This window comes from Egretta garzetta, unplaced genomic scaffold, assembly GCF_000687185.1.
Source record: "Egretta garzetta isolate BGI_Z169 unplaced genomic scaffold, ASM68718v1 scaffold51, whole genome shotgun sequence".
Lineage (NCBI taxonomy): Eukaryota > Metazoa > Chordata > Aves > Pelecaniformes > Ardeidae > Egretta > Egretta garzetta.
Window position 1 is genome coordinate 3,729,356 of NW_009258549.1, and position 18,420 is coordinate 3,747,775.

Here is an 18,420-nt window from a genome sequence, read left to right on the forward strand (position 1 = left end):
AAAAATGGCTTTTTCATATGACTTCAAACTGAAAGCCGGTAATGGTTGGGGTTTTTTCCTGGGTTTTTGTTCAGATGGGAAGAGCAGAGCCTTGTCCTAGAAGTATTGCAGTGGTGGTACTCTGTATTCTTTTCTGTAGTTAATGTAATGGTAATTCAATTTTGGTATCATAATTAATTTTTTTCCCTGACCTGCCTTTTGGAGCAAGCAGAAGATGGTCTTGGGGAAATCCACAGCACAGAACTCTTTTTTCCTATGCCTAATTAGATGTCTCCTCATGAGAAGGAGGAAGTTCTTACTGATCACTTGTTGCAGAAAGGCTGGGATTTGACTTGGGATGAAGGTGGTCTTGCCTTGTAGATAAACTAGCAACTGTTAAGTCCGCTGCATCTGCGACAGTGAGAAACTGTTTCTGAGGTAGCCAAGATGAGTTCAGGGAAGTCCTAATGCTGAACATGCACATTCTTTCCGTCATGGAAGTGAGCCAAAATTCTCAAAGTAATTGCTGCTATTTCTTTCTATTCAGACTGCCCAACTTACAGTGGTACCAAGAGATACAAAGCTTGTTCAAGTAGAAGCTTTCAGAAAGTTCCAGAAGAAAAATCAGTGCAGAAATAAAAAGTAGATTTCTGCTCTTCTGAATTGTTTCTTTAGCTATCTAGCAGTATAATAAAGCACGTTATTGCAGTGAATAATATGAGGGATGTTATATTGGATTTATCATAGCCTTGTGTTTGCTGTCTTATTTTAGATGCAAGCGGAAGCTAGAATTACTTTACAGTTGACCTGTTTTCTAATTAGAGCTTTTCAAGTGCCTTGCAACATTATCTCTCTCTCGTCTCCAAAACTGTGGTTATTAGAAAGAGAATATGAGATTAGTGATAGGCAGGATTTTTATTCTATTAACTAATAAATTTTTGTTCAGGTGGCATCTGGGATCTTGTCATACAGATCCTGCCCTAAGGAATATCATTCCTAAAAATGTAGTTATCATTTTGAAAGGAGTCTAAAAGTGTAATTTTAGTAATGCATCTGAGAGATGAAGATACTTGTTTTGTGCAACTGTAGCATAATGCCAGCAAAATTCTATTGTGGGTATTGCTCTTAAATGTAAATCAATCACTTGCACCTTTTTCTACCCACAGTCTCAAATTTTCAACTACCGAACAAAATTGTCTGTATTGATAGAGCTTACCGCTTGCTGTAAGTGACATTGATCTGGCATCTGAGATAAACAAATGATAATCATGCAGAGGATCAGTAATTTGTATTCTTAAGTGGCTCCAAAAAGCTGCTTTGATTTCAAATCTTTTGCTGTAGATCTCAAAAGAAAAGAAAAAATAATCTGAAATTGCCTCTTTGTATTATTACTTACTTTCATTAGGGATTAGTTGGACATCCTGGAGTGGGCCTCGTGAAGGGCCACAGAGAGGGACTGGAGCATCTGACATAGGAGGAGAAGCTGAGAGAGGTGGGACTGTTTAGCCTTGAGACGAGAAGACCTGGAGGAGACTCTTACCCACGTGTAGAGATACCTGATGAGGGGACTAAGGAAGACTGAGCCAAACTCTTCATAGTGGTGCCTGGTGAAGAGGCAATGGGCATAAACTGAAGTACTGGAAACTCCACTCAAACATAAGGAAACACACACACCCCCCTTTTTTTTTTTTTTTTTTTTTTTTTTTTTACTGTGAAGTGTGGTCAGACCTTTGGAACAGGTTGCCCAGAAAGGTTGTGTCACCTTCATCCTTTAAGATATTCAGAACCGAGCTGGACACAACCCCAAGCAGTCTGCTGTAGTTAATCATACTTTGAGCAAAGGGGTGGGATTGACAATCTCAGAGATCCCTTCCCTCTGCAATGATTCTGTGGGTCTGTGCTTACTGTTGTCCTCCTAGTTGGTTTGAAATAAAATTGGAGCTTGTTAGTGAAAAGTAGATCATAAGTCTGAATGTAGAGTCAGGCATTCACTGTAGAAATAGCTGAAGATGCTTCCTTCCCTTTCCAGCTGTTCATCAGACTTCTAGAGTTTACTCCCTCTACAGTTATGCAGATGGGAATTTTTTTTTTGGAGTGCTTCTGATTTGCTTTCCTGAAAAGTTGGGCGTGTTAATTTAATTGCCTTTCATAGGCAGCCTGATCTGGGTAACTGTACTGAGATTATTGAGGAAGTAAGTATTCAGAAGATACGGTTTCAGCAACTGACCTGCAAGGGAGCTAATTTCACCAGAGTGCTGGAGCAGGCTGCAAGTGTTAACCTCCTAGGCAAGCCCAGCAATTTCTTAATATATAACTGCATTCCAAGGGACTCAAAGTGTGAGTAGGCAATGAAAGAACAGAAATAAAAAGATGCTTCTGAGAGACTTTCAGTGGAAGTAGTAGTTCTTACCTAGCCCCGGTTTCATGTGAAATTTCCTTTGGTAAAGTACAGCTTCATCATGGCTTACAGGGAGCCAGCATCCATGGGAGACTTTTGGCACTTCTGAAATGTAACAGACTATTTCAACTCAGTTTGACTTGGGGATAAAAATTTGGCATTGCAAGAGTCCCTTCTAGTATTGAAAAAAACCCCAAACTGTTTCAGTCTCACAAGCCTTTCTTTTGCTGTACCGAACAGTTCTTTCAGGCAGATTTACTGTACTAAAGTTGTAGCATTTTAAGATTTTTTTTGATTGAACTGCTGTTTGCTGGTATGTGTCAGCTTTGTAGGGAGGAATTACTCTGTTAGACTGTATATGAGGTCTTTAGAAATCTTCAACTGATCATCTACAGCATGAATATAATTGATTTCAAATGAAGCTAATTATGAAGAAGAGAAGTTACCCATTTAAAATCCTTAGTGTGAGTGAAATATGGAATGGGCATACTTGTCTCAAGTCCTGTGAAGGATTTGCAGTTTATGCACAGTACCTGTATCACAAAACTGTCAAGGTTGTGCAGCAGTGAGGGCTGCCACTTACTCAAAAACCTACACTTCAAAATAAGCGAGTCTGCCTGAACTACTGGAGCTGATAATGGCCATCGTGGATCATGCTTCTACTCCAGCAGAGGACCAGTGGACTCCTTACGAAATTGTTACTTCTCAGTTTTTAAGTACTCTATAAATTCCTCCCTCCTCTCAGCTCTCTGGTTTGTGATAAAACTGTTTGTTTGTTACACTTGGCCACATTATTTTGTTATGTGGCTAATATGTTTGGCAAGAAAGCCCTTTCCCTCCCTTCCAAAGGAAAAGTTTGGAGAAAGATCAGTTGCGTTTAATTGCAGGTGGCATTTTGTTAGAGGCGTTCTCTCGTATTTTCATCCACTATGGAGAGGTTGACCTGAATTGCCATGCTTAAGGAGTAAATATTATCTCCCCCCAAATACTTGCATTTTACATGGCAGTAGGTTCTTGCTGCCCTACCAATTGTAATAGGTAGGGCTGTTACTTCTTTACTGCTAGAGCAAAGGTTAATGGGCAACTTTGATCCAGAAACATCTTTCCAAAACAGTCAAACTTCTGTTGATAAGCAGAGAGCCGCTTCTCTTTGTACCTTTTTTTTGGGGCAGAAACAAAAAATTCTACTCAAGTCCTTAAATTGAGGTTGTGCTCCTAGTTCTAGCAGTATTAATTAGCAACTCTGCCTGTGCTAATAAATTATCCCCTGCTGTCACCACCAGAAACTTATGCACCTTGATCTATTAGTGAAAGGGATAGTATAATGAAAAACTACTCCTTTTTATAAGAAAAATGTAAATGTTTTACTGTTCCTGACTAACACCAGGAGAACCCTGTTTGACAGTAGCTATTTGGGCAGAAAGTGAGCCAAGTTCCTACTCGTGTTTACTAGCAAGGTAAGCCAAGCTATTACTGCTGTCTGAAGTAACTCAACTGGCTGTTCCCCACCTGCTGTTTTGTAGTAATGGGAGAGAAAAGTGTTCAACTGTCTTGGCAATTTGTACATCTGGAAGTGATTCATAGTGTAAGAAAGATAGCTAAAGAAGATAATTTCTGTAATTTACAAAGTGTCATTGGTTAGACTTACTGGATAGCCTTTTCCCTGGCTTGATAGTTTAATGTATAGATTCTGAGGCAAGAGTTTTTAATAAGACCCTCCAAAATTGCAGAAATGCTAGAAAGAGCTTGCAACCAGTGATGATAACAATTATTTTAAATTTGGTAATGTTCTCTTACACTATTCTTTGACATTTCAACAGGAATATTCAATGTCTTCCTGGATTTATGTGACACTATAATTAAAAGAAAGTGGTACCTAAAATGGTCTAAGCTGGAAACAGGAATCATAGACTAAGTAAACAATTTAAATTGGAAAGGACCTCTGAAAGTCATCTCATCCAATCCCATGCTCAAAAAGGCCAAGTTTGAAGGTTAGGTGTAACTTCTAAGTTGTATCAGGCTCTCAGGATTACTTTAGAAGCCTTTCTGAGCAATCTGTTGCAATGTTGATCACCCTTACGGTGGAAAAAATTTCCTAATATTCAGTAAGAATTTCCCTTGTTGCAATTTATGTCCGTTGCCTTTCATCTTCCTTCTTTCATCTTCAGCTTCTGTGCATGTGCTCAGTCTTCATTAGAACTTACTTCTATGTTTGCTTACAAAGCAGAATTGTCCCCTCCCTCGTGTCATCCCTCCCCCCCCCTTTAGTTTTGTAATTTTAAAACTAAGCAAAGCAAGCTCTATCAGCCTTTACTTGTACTTCAAATTAAGGACATTCCATATTACAGAAGGTATTGAGATTTGTCTTGACTGCCATTGTACTTTTTTAATTTACTGACAGTACCAACCTAAGGAGAAGGTTTGTGGGGTTTGTTTTTCTTTTTTTTTTCTCAGAAGATTCATGCTGGGATTTTCAAAGTATCCTCCAAATCTTAATTCAGATTATCAACTCAGATTTTGGGTACCTAAATTTGGGTATCACCCCGAATTCTGTTGAAATTCATGGTAAATTATATCCTTCCATGAAAACATCAACAATTATGTTCAAAAGTAAAGGCGTAGCTTATTTTTTGTTGCTGATTGTTCTATGTATGTGTAGAATAAGTAGCCCATTAGAGAAATGTCCCCAAACACTGAAGTCCTCTGTTCAACATCCTAATGAGGCACCACAGAGACATGTGCTACGTCTGTAGTGGCCATGCCAGACACTTTTGACACAGGGTATTGCAGTTCTGTTAGCATGTCAGAATACGCTTCAGTTCCAAGAGTAATTCAGGCTAGCTCTGATATTTTCGTCTGAGTAGGAGAGTTCTAACTTTGCAATTTTTTTTTTTTCTTTTATGCCCTTGGAGATTTGAAAGGATATTTGAGAGCACGAGACCATTAGACTAAAACTTAAAATGAAACCTGGTCCAACTAAGGTTTAAGGAATATTTTCATCACCTTCATATTGTAGAAGTCTTTGTAGTCCCTGCAGTGAAGCGAGTGGCAGGACAAGTTTGCATTTGAAGGCAACTCTACCTGTGTATGTAAGGGGGCCCTGAGGCATAGAGAAAAGAATTGCCCTTTGTTGTGCAATTGAGTGGGTAGAAATGGATGAGACAGCAGTGAATTCTATATCCGTAGAGGCAGCTGTGTTTTAGCCATTAGACTGGTTAAGTCAATAATGTTGCAAAAGCTGGCTTGTAGCCTTTAAAATACAGCACTTCTGAGCAATGTAACAAAAATATGCAGAATTTATACTTAAAACTTAAACATTTTAAAATGCCCAAAGTTCCATCGATTGTCTTCCATATTTTACTAGTTTCATTTTATACTTAAATTGTTTGAATTTTTTGTACTTAAAATTAGAGGTATTACCCACAGGAAAACTCTAGTCTGAGTATTCTAAGCAAAAATAATTTAAGATTAGGCATTCACTTCTGTCATTTCATGGTTTTTAAGATTCCCCATTTCACCTCCTCGGTGATTTTATTTTTTTTCTGTTTTCAAACCATAAATTAGGAGGTAGCAAAGCATATAGCACTGTATGTTTTATTTTGTTACGAACAGATACAGGCTTTCCATGTACCTCAGCTAACCTATACCATTAGTGTACTGTTATTTTGAAAGTATTTTCTCAATATGTGGAAAAACACGAGCCAGATAACTTTGGGGGGGGAAGCTATGGGAGATCACACAAAAAAAAGTCAATTTTGGAAGTTAAGTTCCCACTTGCTACCCCAATGTGTTTAACCTACACTGCTGCTGAATATTGAGAGAGAAAAAGACTTGTGGACAGCGTACATTCTAAGTGTGGATAGTTTGGCGCTTCTTTCCCTTAGGGTTTTATAATGCTTTCTTCCAGATGCCTTGTGGTAAGAACAGGCTAGTTTGTTTGGGTTGCCCCCGCCCCATTCTGTATTTGTCCTGCATAGGAAGTGCACAAAGCCTGCTTCTGAACTTGCAGTCTCATCTGATCAAGAGACTTCTTTACATTTGTTGTCTTTCCAAAACAAGAGAAAAGTGTATTTTCCATTCCAGCTTGCTTGATTTACAAATATGATATTGCAAAATACCCAGAGTAGATGGTGTCACATATTAATCCTTTATACCATTGGTTTCTTCAGTTATTACAGTTAGTAGTAATTCTGATTGCTAGCAAAAAGGAGGGTATTCGGATTTACCACTGTCTTAAAGAGCTTAGTGTAATTCAAAGAGGAGAGAATTTCCATGCTGATCAAAATCCTAAAATCCCAGAGCCTCTTCATTTCAAACACCACAACCCCCTCCACCCCCTGGTCCTCTAGTCCGTTTCCAGGAAGCAAACCATGTACTGGACACTCTATTGACATCTCAAGTTCATTGTCGAAGAAGTCTTTTTTTTTTTTTAGGTCTGGTTGATAAGTGGCTGTTCCCTCCCCCAAGTTGCCGCTTCCTCAGGAGCTGCCTGAGGTAACTGCCCTCTGATGTGTCATTTATATCGATGGCTGGACGTTGCTTTCTCTTTAGTATTTCATTGCTGTTTAGATGGCAACTGTTGGATGACCTCTTACATAGGCGTGAGATTAACAGAGTTAAAGAATAGCAAGCAAAATCACTTAAGGGCTGTTAATAATTTTGATCCCTGTCTAAATTAGTGTTTTGTCTATATTCTTAATGTAAAAATATATTTTAGTTTAGACAAATTTCTGTGGTATCTACACCAAGTTAGTGCCACACATTTTGATTTGGGAAGGATTCAATTCTTGTGACTGTTAGTGCCTAAGTCAGTGGCATCATAAATGTGTATGAATTACAGTCTTGAAACTTACTTTTTTTCCCCTTTGCATCCAATTCAAGTTGCTCAGTGCTTTTTTCCCTGCTTCATTCTCTTCAAAGAATGAATACATTTGTCAAGTCTTTGGTATTTTTTGTGTGTACACCTGAATGAATGGTTGAATCTTCCTTTAAAAGAGATGAAGGGGGTAAAGAAAAAAAATTCTAATGGCTGTATGTTAAATTAGAGTTTGTGCTCTCTTATTGTGTCCTGTGTCCAGAAAATAGAAATTTTGGTGACTATCCATTATGCCTTAGAGATACCAGAGGTTAAAGGATAAAAAAAGCAAATGGTCTTAAAGTCCAGGAAATTGTTTCTAAGTTGCAGATCCCATTTAGACCCTTCAGGGAGTGACCATTATTGGTTAAAGAAGGGGAGGGAAGGGGAAAAAAAGCAAGCTCTTTATTCCATGTAGAAGATACGACTTACTTTGTATGACTAAAAATACTGTGCTCTGTGGTCAACATGGTATGAATTAAAAACTTGTTTACAGAGATATTTTGGAGCTCTTAAGCTGCATTGCTCCTCTGGCATGCTGTGATCTGGAGAGCTGGTATGATTTCTTTTACTCCTACCTAGATAATGGAATTTGCTGAACCCTTTGCCCTTCATCGAAGTAGATCATATTTGGGGGTCATACTGGTTTTAGGTTAGTGCATGCATTTGAATATTTGTGACAGCTACAGCTTGTAGAATTTTCTGCATGGATAGCTAGCTGTTCCTTTCCTGACATTTCAAACTGAAGGGCTGTACATGAAGGCAAATTACTTGGGGAAGATGTTCAAGTCACTTGGAAAGATCAGTTTACAGATTTTTGTAGCAATAAATAGTGCTTTTATTAGAAAAATGAGTCAAATTAGGGAAATCTTCTCTTACAGTAATCCACTGAATATGCATTCTTTTTGTATTCTGCTTTTACTTTGGGGTTTGGGTTGGTTTTTTCTTTCCTTTTTTTTTTTTTTTTTTAAACTTAACTTAGCATATTATGGTTCCTTTAATGAGAACAAAGGAAAATGGGTTGGTGCCAGCTCCAACCAAGATGCCAGAAATTCCTTTGCTCAGAGGTTTCCGGGCCAGTGATTGAACTCCCCATACTAAAACTAAAGGCAAGTTAGAACAATTTGTGGAGAGGTACTGGTCTATCTCACCATAAATAAATAAATTATATTTAAAATATCTTAAGTGCAGTATAGTTTGCTTTTAGATGGAAAAAAAGAAGAAAAAACCCCACTGGACTAGAACAAGACTAACTCTTTCAGTCCAAAAATCTTCCTTGTCTTTTGTGAGACCTCCCATAAGTATTTGTAAGAAATCTGTTTTGCATGAGCAGACTAAACCAAAGTAGAGTATACTGAATTTCAGTAGAAGCATGTCTAAAGGCTCTATAGAAAGAAGGGGTCCTGTTGTGGTAAAGTGTTTATAGGCATGAAAGATAAGTTTTTCATTAAATACTCTAACCTGGTCAGATGAAAATGCTTGCTGCTATCTGTTTAAAAACGTTTAAAGCTTCAAGGCTTAAAGAGAGGGGGAAGGAAGGATTTAACCAGTGAGGTTATTACTCCTTTTGAAATGCATAGTAACAGCTATTGTTGATGGAAGGCCAGCTGAATCAATCATCTAACTGGCACGGTAATTCACTTGCTGTAAATAATAATTAGAAAGCAACCGCTTGCTGTATATATGGGCAGAGTGACATCCTATACTATTTCCCTGAACATCTGTTTATTTGAAAGAAGTATTATCTTTTCACTGGTGTAGATAGAATTGCATAAAATGGATAAACGTTTCCTATTTCACTGATATTTTGGCTTTTTTTTAGGATTTTAGAAACTGAAGAGGGAGACCTGTTAGGATTAGAGTCTCCAAAATCAAAAAGCTTCTGAAATTATAGTAAGGAGCAGCTTAACCAAATTCTAAGAATAGTAATTTGCACAAGTTCCCTTGTATGTTATGTTACTGGAAAGTACTCATCTAATTTCCAAGGATATGGATATAAAAACTCATTCAGCATTTAGAGGGGGACTTGATTGAATGGGAGATGATGTTTGGGGTCAGTTCTTCAGTTCCTAGAGTGGTTAAGTCTCACGCAATTGCTTTCCATGTCTGTCTCTTTCCTGAGTAAGTTTGGAGTCTCTTGTCTGGTTTTGGTCAAGTGAGGCAGAGGAGTAAGAAATTATAATATATTGGTAACTACAACTATATTAAACTTCGGTAACTGCTGGGAGGAGAGGCCAAAATTAATTTCCCCACTAAAAGAAGGGCTTCAGGACAAAACAACAGACTTACCTGTTCTGGTTATGTCTGCTAATAGCTAATCATCATGTGCATTTTGGGATTAGCTGCAGCATATGCTATTTTTTTCCCAGGTACCGAAAGAGGTGAAAAACATAGGGCTCAATATACTGGTAGAGCCTTGGCATCAAAGGAGAACTGGATGCGCAGGAAGCTGGGATTAATGCAGTAAAGTAGAGGTTCGGTGATGTCTGATGGAGATTCAGAGGAAATGAGCTTTCAGCTTTGCTGTTCACGGAACAGCTTTCTTAAAAGGCAGCTAGAACGCTTCATCTTTCTCCACTTTGGAAAGGGCATCTGAGGAGATTGAAGAAGTGGAGGCATAGCAATGGATTATTTATAGGCTGAACAGCTAGGGAAAGTATTGTGGCAGATTGAGGAAAAATAAGGTGGAAAAGTGGGTGTTCGCAAAGTTCGGTGAATGAAGTTTTCCTTCCGACTTGTTACCTTTCTGTGAGCACCTCATTAATGTATAGGGTCAGAACTTCGGCTTGGCCTTGAAGTCATGTATAGTTCTTAAACTTCATATGCTTGTATTCTTTCTTTTGTCCCTGGCAAGATATGAATGAGATCTGAGCTCTAGTATGGCTCCAAAGCACTGTTGCAATATATGTTTTGAATAGTAATGATGGTATGCTCCATTCCTAAAATGTGTTGATAAGTGCCTTTGTGTAAGGGATGCAAAAGCTGTTGTAACCTTTTGAGCAACTGAGCAAGCTTTTCCTTTGTTGAATGCTTTTTGTCATGGTATTTTTCTCTGAAGAAAGAATTTACATTATACTTTTGGTTACTATAGTTAAAAACCCCTGCCAGCTCTGTTTTCACAATTCAGCAGCATAAAATCTCTCACTACTCACTAAATGTGAAGGGAGGGGACCCCAAAACAAAACCCTAGTTTTCCTTAGGAATGAGTATTTTGTCCTTGAAGAATGCTTGAATATTTTAAAGTTTTGCACTCCTGTGGAAGGACTGGTCATCTCTCCTGTACAATAGTTTATGTGCAATTGCTGTGAAGACTTTTAAAAAAAATAGTACATTGATACAGCCTGCTTTAGCTATTGCTTTCTCTTTTCAGAAGTGGTGGGCATTCAGCATCTCCATCTGTTGAGAGAAAATAATTTAAAAGTGATCTGAGCTGTCTCTCATCCAGGACCAAGATGCCTGTGTCAAGTTCCTAGTTGTTACCAAGTCTAGGAAGCAAGATGCTTGGAACTGGCTTTAACCTTAATGTTTTTAATTGTTCTCTTGAAACAAGTCATATGGCAGTTGTTAGAGCACATGAGGCATAGTTAAGACTCTTAATTCTGTTCCTTAATTTAAGGGGTTCTCTGCTTGCTTTTTACTATTAGAAATTGTGCAACTGTGTAACCTAGTCGTCACGTACGTGTCCTCGCCCTACGAGTTATGCTTTTAACTTTACCTTGGAAAGACAGAGGAACCTTCCTGATCCCTGTTAGCTTGAAGATGTGTGCTTGCTATGATTGTAATCCAGGTCGGTTGGTACACTGGTGACTGGTTGGGGAGCTGGGAAGGAGTGGGCCTCCAATTATCTTGTATCTGTTTCTGCACCCCGCTTCTGGGATTGGGGGAGGGAGGTCTAGGGAAATCTAACTGATGAGCTGCAGCAGGATAGCGGGCATGTAGGCTTCAGTTCGCTTTGGCAAAAAAAATCTGCCTCTTTGCCTCTGGTACTTCAGGAAGCAAATTCTTCACCAGCAGGAGAAAGGACAGTTGGTGAGAAGGCATTCATACTATGAGAAACTTGTTAATATTTGAGGTTTCTACTGAGGAATTGTGTTGGGAGGAGCTGAATTTTTCACTTCCATAGTATCAGCTATGAAGAATTTTCTAGGGGAAAAAATATGTCTTGGATTTATTACCACATGTGTATGGGCAGTGTAGAAAGCCCAGTGAGTGGCTCCCAGTGTTGTAGGATGGTGAGGGGGCAGCTTTCAAAATAAGTAAGATATGGCATCAAACTGCAGGACTCTGAGCCCAAACAAAATGCCAGCTCGTGAGACAGGGAGTTTTGCATTAAGAACGGGATGAACTCAAATCCTTTTGAGTAAAGATCTACAGATCAGGCAGACCAGGTCTCCTTTTTGAGCTGACAACTGGAGGGGACAGCTGGTAGCTCAGTGGACAACTGAAGCATACCTTTGTACAGAATGTTGAAGCCTAATTTACTGATTTTTTTACAAAAGGTCATAAGAGAGGATGAGCTGTTACTAGAACCACAGTGCAGCTTAATGTGAATTAAGAAAACCCACTCCTCTCCTGTCTCGGTTGAGATATGAGCGCAGAGAATCCGTGACTGTAAGCGCCTCAGTGTGCATGTGTGTGCATCTGTATGTCTGCTCATACTGGATACTGTCCTCATAGGAGCGCTGTGAAGCTTCATTAAAGTTTTTAAAGTGCTTTATGATCCTCAGATGGAAGGTGCTTAGAAATGAAGTGTTTGTAATCAGATAAGTTAGTAGCACATAACAAGGATATAACCTATTAACACGAGCTATTAACAGCGCTGTTAGCATCAGAAAGCTTAATGGTTAGCTTTTAAAGTGCAATTGCCCCCTGAAAAGGGATTTGCAGATTTCGTATATGCTGTGTATTTTTATGCTCTACTCCGTTGTTTCCTGAACTGCTGTGATGCTGCTGCTTCCACAATTTGCTGCATTAAAAAAAAAACAAACCAACAAACCAACAAAAAATAACCCCAACCAACCAACAACAACAACAAAAACCCCAAACCAAACAACCAAAATTTTATGTGAGCCATTTTAACAATATGCCAACAGGAATAGGTAAAGAATGATGAATGTTTCAGTTGTTAACTTAGTTGAAAAAATTCAATTAAATAATTTATTTCATTTATTTTTATATTAAAATAAGGGGGTTGAAGTTGCTTCCAAATAACATTTTGAAGGAAACAAAATATGGGTAATTTTCACCTTGTCAAGTGGAGTCCATGGTTCTTTGTGGAAAACAGACTGGTCAGGGTAAAACCTAGGCCCATAGCCCATACGTTTTTAACAGAATGCCAAATAACCCAGGATGTTTTATCCATGCTGCAGTTACTTCAGAACTGCCCATACTGGCGCCTCTAAATAGTTTTGGTTCACTGATTATTTGCTTGTCCCAAAAATAGTTTTCTGATTAAAAAAGCTTTGTCAATAGAACATTGACAAGGTGAAATTTTATAGCCGTGATTTACACTTGATACACAGCGACTCAAGGGAGTGCTGGTTGCTGAACGTCATCATGGTATTATCAACTCCTTGAAGTAAAAGCTTCCAGGACTTCAGAATGGAGAGCTGGCAAGCCCTACCGAAGTTAAGAGGATTTATAAGTCTGAGTAAAACAATTTGGCTTTTGAGAGGGAGTAAATTTATCTGTAGCTTAGTGCATGCTGTCATACTCAGTGTGAACATGTATAGAATACGCAGCTGCAATACTTACTGTGACTTTTCAGAAGGGGGATAGCCGTTTCATAAATACGTGTATATATTTGCTTTTACGAAACTGTGTAAATCAGATGCCTAGCAGTTGGTTTGGGTTTTGTCTTTAGATATTCAGAGCAATTGTGGTGTTCTCTTCGGGTCTTGCCACAAATAAGAACACGTTCGCTGAGACTTCACCACATTTCTTAAGTTGCCGCGTTTGGATTAGCCCTGCCACAAGGCACCGCAAGCTGTTGCATCCAGCAGGCCGATTCTCCGCTCTGGTTTAGACAGAGAGACCTGGGTGGCTGGCGTCTAACTGCTGCTGTTTCATTCAGTACCTGCAAATGCAACACGCGTGAGCTGTTTCCAGAGTTTCAGGAGCCTGCAGAGGTGGGCGTAGGGGAGGTTAGGGTGCGGGCTGTAGTCCCGTTGAAGAAATCCCCTCGCTGGGGGAATCCCCATTCGAGAGTTTCTGTACCTTACCGTAAGGGTAGTAGGAGCAAAGCGCATCGAAACCTGAGCCCTGTTAGCCATTCGTAGCCTCCTGGTGATTTTTTGAAACGTAACATTTAGCCTACGACTTCTGCAGTATAATAATACACACTAATGATTTTTACTCTCATTTGTAATGTGCAGTTCCTGCCCCCACCCCCCTTCATTCCTATGACTTTTCAAGCTGGTTTCTTTCTGTGGTGCTTTTCCACTGCTAGTGTGGTCTTTTTTTACTTTCTGCAAAGTTACGGTGCAAAACTGCACAGAGTTAACAACTTGGGTGTTTTAAGGGTTCAATCTCGAGGGTGCTCCGTGAGCTTCCCGAGCTGGCGTGGGTTACCTCGCCAGGCTGGGGTACCTGACACAGTCGGTTCGAGCGCGTGTTGCCTGTGTTGGGCTGACTCCGGAGCAAGCCTCCTCGCAGCAGAATCATGCTTGTGTTGCCTCATAATGTTTCTGAACTGTCTTCTTTACTGTTTCTGCGCATCCAGAGTAATGTCTGGGAACATCCTGCACATTTTTTTTTTTTAATGTTGCAACACGTTGGGATTCTCTCTTTCAACTGTTGGAGCGTTTATCCTATGGAAACCGTGGGAAGAGACTATCAAGCGCCTGCCTAACGATTGAGTTGCAGCCTGAGACTTAAAAACAGGCAAGGCAGTAGGAGAGACCGAGTTTGCTCTGCTGTCCTGCAGGTGTTCGTGCCTCTGAACCCGGGGCCCGGGTTTACGCGTGCGTGTCGGGCAGCCTGGATTCGTTGTCAACCAAAGCCCAACCTCTTCTTGTCCTTGGACCGGGATGGGGGTACTTAAAATGTGGTTTCCTCTCGAGGTAAGCGCTAGGCTCAAGTGTCCCCTGGGCGCAGCGCAGAAGAGCGCGCGTGGCTGGTGGGACTTCGACATGTCATTATTCGCCGTTGAGTGGTTCTGCAGCCTGGATGTGGGATTGGCGTGACCGCCTGCTTTATTTTCAGCTCGTTTTCAAGCGAAAAGCCCCGGCTGAGCTGCTCTCCGCCTTCTCACGGCTCCCCTGTTTTTCTGCGCGTCGCCTTTGCGTGACGAAGGGAGAAGACCCAAGCGGGGGGAAGAGCGCGTTGGAGCGGCGGGGAGCAGCCGTCCCGCGGCGCGGGCAGGGCGCTGCCCCTTTAAGGCGGGAAGTCGGCCCGCCCCGCCTCGTGATTGACAGCCTGCCTGGAGTCACATGACCGGCCTCTATTTGAAGGTCACAAAAAGCTGCTTCCTTTAGAGAGAGCAAGAGGGAGCGAGAGGGAGGGAGCGAGAGGAGAGTGAGTGAGGGAGTTCAAGCCAAAATGGCCGACAGAGTCTCTGCTGGTTTCTGAACATTTGAAATAAGAATAAGAATTTAAAAAAAAAAACACAACAAAAACAAAAACAAAAAAAAAAGCAAACACAGAATCATTTTTGGATCTTTTTTTCATTTCCATTTCTACCTTGTATGCCTCAACTCGCTGGATTTAAGCACTGCTGCACTTTATGAGGTTAGTGGTACGTTTATATTTTATTCTTCTTGTTCTTACCTCTCGGTAGGTTCGTAAGAGCCTGAGCCGAGCGCTTCCAGCCGTGGTGTGGCAGGGGTGTTCTTTCTAGCACAAATGCTTGCTTCAGGCGTTGTCTCGTTTTACGCGGAAAGCACTTTTAGTGGATTTTTCGGGCTTTTTAGAAGGCGGTCTCCGTAGAAGTGTATTGTGGATTTTGAAGAGATTTGTAATTTAAACTGAGCACTGAGGCAAATTACAGAAGATCGTTTGTGTTTTCCAAGCCGGTGAAGGAGGAGACAGTACTGAAAATCTTGTTTTATTTAAATAGGGGCTTCTTAAACAGTGATTTCTTCCCCACAGCACCCGAAGCTCTTAAATCTGCTGCAAAAATTTGCATATATAAAACCGGGTTTGCATTCTTTCTGCTGCTGGGTCCGACAAGGGACAGATGGGGAAGTGTTCTCACCGGGCCCCCCTTCCCAGGGAGGGGAAAAAAAAATAAATTAAAAAAAACCCAAACAAAACCCTAAACCCAGGCACCCAAACACTCCCGAGTGCCAGGCGTGGGTGGGAGTTCTGGCGAGCTCGGGGCGCCAGGGAGCGCCGGCTTGGGAACGGTCTGGCCGCCTCCAGCTGCCCAGAAGTACGGGCAGCCTCCTCTGCTTGACGGGTCTGGCGGCTGATAAAATGTGGGGCAGATATTTAGGAATGCAGGCTTGCAAATGCGAGGTGCTAGCTGCTGCTGCTGCTGTTTCGTAGACTTTTGCTCTGTATTCTTTATAAAACGGCTGTTCATCGGCACGTTAGGAAAGGTAGCTAAAAAGCTGTGTTTTCTCGCTTTTTTTTTTTTTCCATCTTCTATGTTACTAAAAATCTAAACCCAAGTTATTTTTGCATCTCCCTCCAGAACCAAGCAGAAAATTAAAGGGAAATAGCTGAAGCTTGCTTTCTGAGAACAGGCCCCTCCTCCTGCATTGTAAGAGTGTGATGTAATGCTCCTTTCTGTGAGGTTAAGTGAAAAAAAATTCACTGTGCTAGTATACATTATCCTTCACCCTTTCCTGATAGGCCTTGTACTGTGATCATTTTTACAGCTGGATATTTAAGCAGCAGATAATTATGCAAATAATCATGTGACTGTACTTTCACATTGCAGTGTATGTGTGCATTGATTATGGTTAGCAGGTCAACTTTATAAACCTACCAGACAGGTCATATTTTATATTTCGTTGTGACCTTACATCCATACAGTTAAATACAGCTGGAGGAGACAGATTTGGATACGTTTACCGAAAATGTATCTGGCTTGCCTTGCCAGTAGTATGTATCAGGGCTTTTTTTTCCTCTACTGGCCAGCAAATATTTGAAATAATTCTGAAGTATATTGTTTCCTTTGGAAATTAAGGGTGGCCTTTTATTTTAAATTAGAGCAAGCCCATAAAAAAAAGTAATTACTCAAATTTGATATAGTATCATGCTGATAATGTTGGTGTTACAGAGTTCAGTAGCAATAGAGAACCCAGTTCATATACAAAGTAATACATTTTCCCTCTTTAGGGTTAATAAACTTGGTAGATTCCACTCTTGTGTTATTGGCATGTATCTGTGTGAGGGAATATTATAAAAACGTTCTGTGTCTTTGACCTGATGCAGCCTGATGGGTATTGTTATTCAGAGCCTTCTTGGGCTTGGCAGGGATCCTGATGTTCCCAGAATATGTTGAATACACCTGTTGACAGACAAACTTAAATGCAGTATGAAGTAGTAGTATTCTCAGATTTGGTACTTACTGGACCAAAACATTAATTATGTAGTTCAGATGCTAATTGCTGTAGCATAGGATGGCTGAACTAAGGATGTAATGAAAATCTAGATTTTGTCCTAGGTTGTCAATATTGTAGGATGTAGCCTTCCCAGAATCTGCACTTGAGAAGAGTACTCGCCCGCCTTTCCTGTGTATTTTTCATCTGTATGCATAACTGTCTATGTTGTACACTTCCAAATTGTGTAAATGTTAGTACAGCGTGATTGTTAGGGAGATAGAATACAGAATATTTTTGTAGTAAGTACAACTGCTCATAACTGTAGAAGCTGTCATGGATCAGACAGAAAGCAATGACTGAGAATAATAGAAGTGATTCCAGTATGGAGTCTGTTAGATACTAAAGTAGCCTTGTGAGACAGTACACTGTGAATAGGAAGGACCAGTTAAAATAGTTCCTTATATAAATATGTCTTTGACCCATCAAATCTTGGCGCAGGGTGTGTTGAGGACTCTGCAGCCTGTGTAATTGTAGGATTTTTAAAAGTGCATGTCTGGGCAATTCTCAATACTGTTTGCATTCAGTACGTTCCTGCAGTACGAAGGGAACAAAATACTTATTTTAAATTGTTTTGAGACTTGATTCAAGTTGCAATTTCTAGATCAGTTTGAAGCTTGCAGAAATGTTGGGGTGGGGGAGCCGTTTTTGCTTCCTTCAGTTTACAGTGATAGACAATGGGCTCGGAAGCTTATTTCATTTTTCTCTTTGCATTGTATGTCAATTGTTATTGGTATCTGCAGGAATCAGTCCCTTTCTGAGGCACACTGTTTTAGTAAGTTGAAAACTACAGTGAACTCTTTAGTCAGCAGAGCCCCTGGAGTTTTTTTGCACTACATCTAAGAGATTCTTGAGAAATAGTTGACAAGAAAAACCTTATTACCATTGAGTTTCAATATACAGGAGTCTGCAGTTCTAATGGGAAAAAAATTCAGGGAAAACAAGTGACTGAAAAATCAGTATGCACTCTCAGCGGCTTTTTTTAGCCTCTTTCTCTCCTGCTGGGAAGGAAAAAAAAAAGAAACTTCATAAGATCATACGGTCTGTGCCGGCTGGTTACAGCTAGACTTAACCTTTTGAGACTTTTGTGTCTTACTTATTAATAGATGGCTGAGTAGAGGAGAAACCAGCCAAATCTGTAAATAAAGAAAAATCTATAGAATCAACATACTCTGGAAGAGAAATTTTATCTGTACCTTTCCTAGTACCCCTGCAAAAACTTGTGGCTTGCACCTTGAAGCAGAATTCTGTAATTCTGGTCATTATGGTTCTACTTTCTTTCTGGTGACCAGGATGCAAGGTGAGAAGTTTAATTTACAGTTTATTTTGAACAGTATTTGTTGGAATCTGCACATTTGGTATTGTCTTCAGGTGGCCATTGTTTTATAACTGAAAAGTTTGAGACGTTGGTTTTGCTTTAATTAACAAGAAACCTACTTACTTCTGAAGAGCTGTTTCAGTTTAAGTATTGGTTTCCTATTTAAACGGGTCAATATTTGAGTCAGGAAGATAAGCTGCATAGGATTTTGAGCTCTAAACGGTTATATTTCATGTCCTACCAGGATGATCAGGTATGGGTATCTGGGTTCTACTTTTGTAACCTTCCGGAAATCTTGTAAAGGTAGTAGGTGACGAGAGGG

The 18,420-nt window shown here is 40.1% G+C and overlaps 1 protein-coding gene and 2 long non-coding RNA genes across 3 annotated transcripts in view; 2 read left to right on the forward strand and 1 right to left on the reverse strand.

Moving 5' to 3' along the window:
- LOC118453263 overlaps positions 1-8,164 on the forward strand; it is a 35,693-nt gene extending 27,529 nt beyond the window's left edge. Inside the window, exon 5 of the long non-coding RNA XR_004843190.1 lies at positions 6,811-8,164. This is a non-coding gene — a long non-coding RNA (uncharacterized LOC118453263). The remainder of the gene's footprint in view (positions 1-6,810) is intronic.
- A 1,438-nt stretch (positions 8,165-9,602) lies between these two features.
- Positions 9,603-14,150, reverse strand: LOC118453264. The gene is made up of 3 exons (XR_004843191.1): positions 13,821-14,150; positions 12,987-13,308; positions 9,603-10,628 (listed from the first exon to the last, which is right to left on the reverse strand). It is a non-coding gene; the product is annotated as an uncharacterized LOC118453264 (long non-coding RNA).
- A 552-nt stretch (positions 14,151-14,702) lies between these two features.
- The window catches only part of TNRC6B (trinucleotide repeat containing adaptor 6B), a 76,072-nt gene continuing 72,354 nt past the window's right edge, over positions 14,703-18,420 (forward strand). The window contains exon 1 of the mRNA XM_035903191.1: positions 14,703-14,960. Coding sequence (XP_035759084.1) covers positions 14,956-14,960 — 5 coding nt within the window. The 5' untranslated portion in view covers positions 14,703-14,955. The remainder of the gene's footprint in view (positions 14,961-18,420) is intronic.